At 50.3% G+C, this 7,641-nt stretch overlaps 1 protein-coding gene across 1 annotated transcript in view; it reads left to right on the forward strand.

The window, feature by feature from the left end:
• Positions 1-2,893, forward strand: part of acsl3a (acyl-CoA synthetase long chain family member 3a) — a 16,023-nt gene extending 13,130 nt beyond the window's left edge. Inside the window, exons 10-14 of the mRNA XM_061217518.1 lie at positions 301-375; positions 1,074-1,265; positions 1,546-1,660; positions 1,958-2,115; positions 2,687-2,893. Of these exons, the coding sequence (XP_061073502.1) occupies positions 301-375; positions 1,074-1,265; positions 1,546-1,660; positions 1,958-2,115; positions 2,687-2,844 (698 nt within the window). The 3' untranslated portion in view covers positions 2,845-2,893. The remainder of the gene's footprint in view (positions 1-300; positions 376-1,073; positions 1,266-1,545; positions 1,661-1,957; positions 2,116-2,686) is intronic.
• The last annotated feature ends 4,748 nt before the right edge of the window (positions 2,894-7,641 follow it).

Below are 7,641 nucleotides of genomic sequence, written 5' to 3' on the forward strand. Positions count from 1 at the left end.
TACAAAGTTACGAGCCATCCAAAAATGTATGTCAGAGATATAATTTAAAAGTGTCAATAACATGAAGATAATTTTTTTGAGACATAAATGTAACAGTTTAACAGTGGAAACATGCCGTGTTTGCACATAATCGCCCCGAACAGGAGCGTGCAGAGCAGTCTGTGGATGACCGGGTCTTTGCTGGGTTTCTGGTCCAGTCAGGCTCCAGTACATTTCCACTGCGTCCCACTGGCCCGAGACACAGCCCTGTCAGCACGTGATCCGGGTTACCATGGTGATGATTTTGGGTTTGCATTTCAGTGTGGGACTACAGCACAGGCCGAGTGGGGGCCCCTCTGGTCTGCTCCGAAATCACCCTGAAGGACTGGGAGGAGGGTGAGTGCCCCGACCTAATGTCCTCACGACACTGGTGTTCTGTCTCACAGCACTGAGCACTAATGTCTAATGTCCTCACGACACTGGTGTTCTGTCTCACAGCACTGAGCACTAATGTCCTCACTACACTGGTGTTCTGTCTCACAGCACTGAGCACTAATGTCCTCACGACACTGGTGTCAGCAGTCTGTCGTTAAATCCTTGTAGTTTACATCTAAGCATGCCAGTCATTTTAACCGATGCATTTGATCATTCTTTGTGTTTTCATCCCTCTGCCCTATGGATTCTGCCTGACAGACTTGATTGGCATGAAATGTGCAAATCAGCTGCTGATGAGAACTTTGTTACAGACAGGGTTGTGCACTCCATTGGGAGTAATATGATAACAGCCATTCTACCATAGGCGACTGGTCTAATGATTTTACTTTTACGCCAATACAGGTCTCTATTCAATTTGATCTATTTTTATGTAACAGTAAACTTAGCATGCATTTGATTTCGTAGGGGGCAAGGCAGTCGTGGTGGAGAGATTAGTGTGCTCCATTTTAGGCAGGGAATTTTCTCTTTCAATATTCGATGGATAATGATGAGCTACTGGTCGAAAGATTTTTCTTTTATGCCAACAATTCCACTTGATTTTAGAAAGGGTTAAACTATGCGGTCGTGGGAAATGTACTTCTAACCCCCCACACCCACAGCGGGCTATCGTAGCACAGACAAGCCCAACCCCAGGGGGGAGATCCTGATTGGAGGACCCAACGTCACCATGGGATACTACAAGAATGAGGCCATGAGCCAGCGGGACTTCTTCGTGGACGGGAACGGCCAGCGGTGGTTCTGCACGGGCGACATCGGCGAGGTGCTCCCAGATGGCTGCCTAAAAATTATCGGTAAGAACGAGACCTCACATCCTAATTCACATCCACCAGGAGGACCCCCTATCCCACAACCCCTCATTTCCCCTCCCGATTCACCTGCCCCCGGAGGACCCCCTATCCCACAACCCCTCATTTCCCCTCCCGATTCACCTGCCCCAGGAGGACCCCCTATCCCACAATTCCTTTTTGGTTAGATTCTCTCCCTTGGCTTTGCTTGAGTGGGATGGATGCTGCTGTTGTACTGTTACTGGGGAGCAAGGCCCGTATCCCAGCATGCCTTGCATCTCCACAGACCGGAAGAAGGACCTGGTGAAGCTGCAGGCGGGGGAGTATGTGTCGCTGGGGAAGGTGGAGGCTGCACTCAAGAGCTGTCCCCTGGTGGACAACATCTGCGCCTATGCCAACAGGTGTGTCTGTAATATCTGAGCCTACTCTAACAGGTGTGTCTGTAATATCTGAGCCTGCTCTAACAGGTGTGTCTGTAATATCTGAGCCTGCTCTAACAGGTGTGTCTGTAATATCTGAGCCTACTCTAACAGGTGTGTCTATAATATCTGAGCCTGCTCTAACAGGTGTGTCTGTAATATCTGAGCCTACTCTAACAGGTGTGTCTGTAATATCTGAGCCTACTCTAACAGGTGTGATATTCTCGATGAAGCGAAGTTCTGAGTATTTGTAAGGGTGTGCTGTACCCCCCTCTGCAGTGATGAGTCTTATGTGATTGGCTTCGTGGTGCCCAATCAGAAGCAGCTCCTGGCGCTGGCAGAGCAGCATGGGGTGAGGGGGTCGTGGGAGGAGCTGTGTAACAGCGCAGAGATGGAGGCCCAGGTGCTGCGGGCCCTCACAGAGGCGGCCGCCACAGGTACAAGAGCACAGAGAGCACAGAGTCCAGAGAGCACAGAGTCCAGAGAGCACAGAGAGCACAGAGTCCAGAGAGCACAGAGTCCAGAGAGCACAGAGTCCAGAGAGTCCAGAGAGCACAGAGTCCAGAGAGCACAGAGAGCACAGAGTCCAGAGAGCACAGAGAGCACAGAGAGTCCAGAGAGCACAGAGTCCAGAGAGCACAGAGAGCACAGAGTCCAGAGAGCACAGAGTCCAGAGAGCACAGAGTCCAGAGAGCACAGAGAGCACAGAGTCCAGAGAGCACAGAGAGCACAGAGTCCAGAGAGCACAGAGCACAGAGTCCAGAGAGCACAGAGTCCAGAGAGCACAGAGTCCAGAGAGCACAGAGAGCACAGAGTCCAGAGAGCACAGAGTCCAGAGAGCACAGAGCACAGAGTCCAGAGAGCACAGAGTCCAGAGAGCACAGAGTCCAGAGAGCAGAGTCCACACCCAGAAAGCATAGAGTCCAGAGTCCAGTTTCCTGTGCTGCCTGTGTTTCATTTCCTGTCCTTTCTGTGATGTGCTTCCTGTCCTGTCTGTGATGCGTGCAGCTAGGCTGGAGCGGTTTGAGGTCCCGCAGAAGATCTGCCTGAGTGCGGAGCCCTGGACCCCAGAGACAGGCCTGGTCACCGACGCCTTCAAGCTCAAACGCAAGGAGCTCCAGACGCACTACCTCCCCGACATCCAGAGACTGTACGCGGGGAAGTAGGCCCGCGGGTCTCACCACCCACCCCAAACCCCACACACCACCCCACCCAAACCCCACCCTGACCCCCACACACCACCCCACCCAAACCCCACCCTGACCCCCACACACCACCCCACCCAAACCCCACCCCAAACCCCACACACCACCCCACCCAAACCCCACCCTGACCCCCACACACCACCCCACCATAACCCCACCCCAAACCCCACACACCACCCCACCCCAAACCCCACACACCACCCCACCCAAACCCCACCCCAAACCCCACACACCACCCCACCCAAACCCCACCCCAAACCCCACACACCACCCCACCCAAACCCCACCCTGACCCCCACACACCACCCCACCCAAACCCCACCCTGACCCCCACACACCACCCCACCCAAACCCCACCCCAAACCCCACACACCACCCAAACCCCACCCTGACCCCCACACACCACCCCACCCCAAACCCCACACACCACCCCACCCCAAACCCCACACACCACCCACCCCAAACCCCACACACCCCAAACCCTACACACCACCCACCCCAATCCCCACACACCGACAGACAAAACATTTCCAGAGGTCTGTATCTTTATGACACGTCTTCTAAGCTCAGCTCCCCCCCCCCCCCCCCCCCCACAGGAGGGTCTGACTGAGACATGAGACATGAGGTGTGGCCACACACTGATCTGCTCAGTCTGGGTTTAATATGCGCTCAGTAAATTATGTTCGGAACTTTACTGTATTTTACTGCAATTTTTATGGTGTTCCATCCAATGACTATCTTGTGTCAGGAGATCAGCATTAGGAGACATGAGAGATCAAATAAAATCATATTTATTTTTCATTTCATTATTCATTATCATCATGATTCATTGATTTTTTTTCTCAAATGTTTTTTTTTTCCTCTTCCTATCATCTGCTGTTTATGTGTTTCTTCTCTATCATCCTGTTCCAGGGGTCATCTCCCGGGGTCGTCTCCCAGGGTAACAGTTTACAAGTTTGTGATGACTGTAGGATGTGCCTGCTTTAAACAAAGGCTGTTGTCGGAAAACATTGGTAGTAAGCATGAAAAAAGCACTTTCCCCAAATCCAAAAGAAGTGAATCTGCTTCATGAATTTCTACAACACTTACCTCAAATCATCGTGTTTTTACCTCAAATCTGGGGTTTTTGTCCCATGTGTAAATCCTGGTTGGCTTATTATTATTTATTATTGTTTGCTCCTATGGCACTGTTTTCCTCCCAGATCATACGATATTAATAGTAATATTATTATTATTATTATTATTATTTTATGTGCAGAGCTGACTGCTCCCATTAAACAGACATCAGCTGCTCTTAACTTCCTGCTTCCTGTCTCAGGGTCTGAGTGAGGGTCACCTCCTCCACTAAACTCTGTGAAGCTCTGTGAAGCTTTGTGAAGCTCTGTGAAGCTCTGTGAAGCTCTGTGAAGCTTTGTGAAGCTATGTGAAGCTTTGTGAAGCTATGTGAAGCTATGTGAAGGCACCATCAGTGCAGTATGAGAGCCTATATTGTGCAAGGATTGGTCACTGTCTTACACTCACTGTGTGGTGTTACTGATGATGTCATGTATCTATGAATCAATCAGAAAAAACCTGAATGTGCAATATACTCACTCTGTCCGTACAATGCATGAATCACGAGCCTGACTGAACAGCAATCAACACGCCACTAGAATAATACTCACACAGGTCTGACTGAACACCAGACAACATGCCGCTAAAACAATACTCACAGCATTCTGAGGTCTTTATAATACTCTGTGGATATCTATGTATGTATGTATGAATATGTTTATTGGTATGCATACGTGCAATTTCTATTTTGATAAGGACTGGATGATTTAACACAATAAAGAACAAATTTAAAACTGTGTTCAATACTCTTCCTTTTATGTGTGTATGCATGTGCATGTGCGTGTGAGCATGTGTATTTGTGTGTGTGCATACATTTACATTTTACATTTTTGTCATTTGGCAGACACTTTTAATCCAAAACGACTTACAAGTGCATAGGTTCTACCATAAGTCAAAGCATCACATCCAGTACTAGGAAAGCACACATGGACTGCTGTTCTAAACATAGTCGTCATCATAAGTGCAAAATATATATATTTTATTTATTTTTTTGGGGGGGGGGGTTAGACAAGGATAGGGATATCAGAAAGGAGGGGCGTGGGAAATCAGGAGGGAGGACTAAGGTAGAGTTTGAAAAGGTGGGTTTTGAGTCTGCGTTGAAATAGGGGGAGGGATTCTGCTGTCTTGACAGAGGTAGGCAAGTCATTCCACCACTGAGGAACCAGAACGGAAAACAGGCGTGAACGTGCAGCTCGACCGCCAGGTGCACGTAGAGAGGGAACCATAAGGCGACCAGAGCTGGGAGACCGGAGTGGTCTAGCTGGGGAGTAGGGAGTGATCAAGGATTGTATGTAAGGTGGGGCAGTCCCCTTAGCAGCCTGAAATGCCAACACTAGGGCCTTGAAACGGATGCGTGCGGCAATAGGAAGCCTGAATGTGGCGATACGGCGTATATTATACAGAAAGAACCTGCAGGTTCTGGCAGTGGAGGATACTTGTGGAGCCAGGGTGAGGTAGTTATCAAGAGTTACCCCAAGATTCTTTGCCGTACGGGAGGAGGAAACTACAAAGCCCTCAACAGTCAGTGAGAGGTCGATTGACGGAGAGGACTTAGCAGGGATGTAGAGAAGCTCAGTTTTGGCAAGGTTGAGCTTCAGGTGATGGGAAGTCATCCACACAGAGATATGAGCCAAGCAGGCAGAGATCTGTGTGGTGACTTGGGTGTGGGGGGGGAAGGAAATGAAGAGTTGGGTGTCATCAGCGTAAGAATGATAAGAAAAGTCATGGGAAGAGATAACAGAACCAAGAGACATGGTGTATAGCGAGAAGAGGAGAGGCCCAAGAACTGAGCCCTGCGGGACTCCAGTTTGTAGGGGATGAGGGTCGGAGACTGAGCCCCTCCAAGTCACCTGGTAGGAATGACCAGAGAGGAGGAAAACCAAGCGAGTGCAGACCCTCTGACAGTTTTTTGACAAAAAGGTTTTTTGAGCAGGGGAGTGACTCTGGCCCTCTTCAGGGAAGAGGGCATGGTGCTGGAAGAGAGGGAGGTGTTGATTAGAGAGGAGAGAAAAGGGAGAATGTCATCGGATATAGATTGTAGGAGGGGAGAGGGGATGTAAGGAGTTTCAATGTGTCGGCGTCAGAGAGGGGAGAAAAGGAGGCTAGGGAGTTGGGGAAGGTAGGAGGGTCAGCAGGGGGAGAGAGTTGTGAGAAGTTATTGCGAATGGCATCAACCTTCTTTTCAAAGGAGACAAAGTCATCAGGTGTGAGTGATGAGGGGGGTGGGGGGGGCCAGAAGAGAGGAGAAGGTTGAAAACAGTTTGCGGGGAGTAGAGGCAGCCGTGTTAATTTTTGAGTGGAAGAAGGAAGATTCAGTTAGAGAGACAGAGGAATGGAAAGATGATAGGAGGGCATGGAAGGAAGCCATATCACTGGGGAGACAGGACCTTTTCCATTTTCTCTCCGCTGCCGGCAGTTCGGTTCGGACAGCTCGTAGAGCATCAGAAAGCCAAGGACTGGGGGGGGAGGCCCAAGCTAGTTTGGTGGTGAGGGGACACAGAGAGTCAAAAGAAGATGAGAGGGAGGACATGAGAGTTGAAGCAGCATCATCGGGAGACAGTCGAGAGAAAGACTCCACGGATGGTAGGGAGGAGAGGATTGTAGATGAGAGGGTGGAGGAAGACAGGTGGCGTAGGTTCCGCCGACAGGTGACAGTGGATGGTGGGAGAGATGGATGGGTGTTAGAGGAGAGTGGAAGAGAAAAAGAGATGAAGGAATGGTCAGATATATGGAGTGGTGTTACAGAGAGGTTGGTTGTTGTGCAGCTCCTTGTGAAGATGAGGTCAAGAAGGTTGCCTGCTTTGTGGGTGGGAGGGGAAAGAGTGAGGGTAAGGTCAAAAGAAGAAGGGAGGGAGAGAAAGGTAGACTGGGTGGACTCTGAGTTGAGGTTGAAGTCACCCAGAAGGATCAGGGGGGTGTCATTGACTGGTGAGGAGCTGAGGAGGATGTCCATCTCATCCAAGAAGCTCCCCAGAGGACCCGGGGGGTGATAAACAACAATAATAAACAGTTTGCACGGCAAAGTAACAGAAACCACATGAAATTCAAAAGAGGAGAAGGATGAGAAGAAGACACTAGATCTCCATGAGGATGAGATTAGGAGACCTGTGCCACCTCCTCTGCCAGAGGATCTGGGTGTGTGGGAAAAAGAGAAGGCAGAGGAAAGGGCAGCCGGGGTGGGGTGGCTGTGTTCTCTTGTGAGAGCCACATTTCAGTTAAAGCAAGAAAGTCAAGGTTGAGGTGGGAGGCATAGGCAGATATGAAGTCTGCTTTCTGGATGGCGGACTGGCAGTTCCAGAGGCCACCAGCCACACAGAGATCAATACCAGCGGATCTGGGAGGGAAGATGAGGTTAGAGATATTCTGCCCATGTTGGCGGGAGGCGAACCTCCTACCTGACTGGGACCTGGGGAGAGGAGAGAGGACAGGGATGGGAAGGAAACACATGGAGGGAACTAGGGTGGACCAGAGGAATACTACGTAGTGAAATGAGGGCAGGCAGCGAAAACAAAAACACTCATCAGGCTCTCAGACAGCCTGGATGGACACCCGTAGATAGACACCCCCGACTTTGTATGCCTGCGACTTCGTACGCCGAGGGAAGTAGCCGAGGCTGCCGCACACAGCTGCCGCTGGTGCGCTACA

Source organism: Conger conger, chromosome 13, assembly GCF_963514075.1.
Source record: "Conger conger chromosome 13, fConCon1.1, whole genome shotgun sequence".
NCBI classification, from domain to species: Eukaryota; Metazoa; Chordata; class Actinopteri; order Anguilliformes; family Congridae; genus Conger; species Conger conger.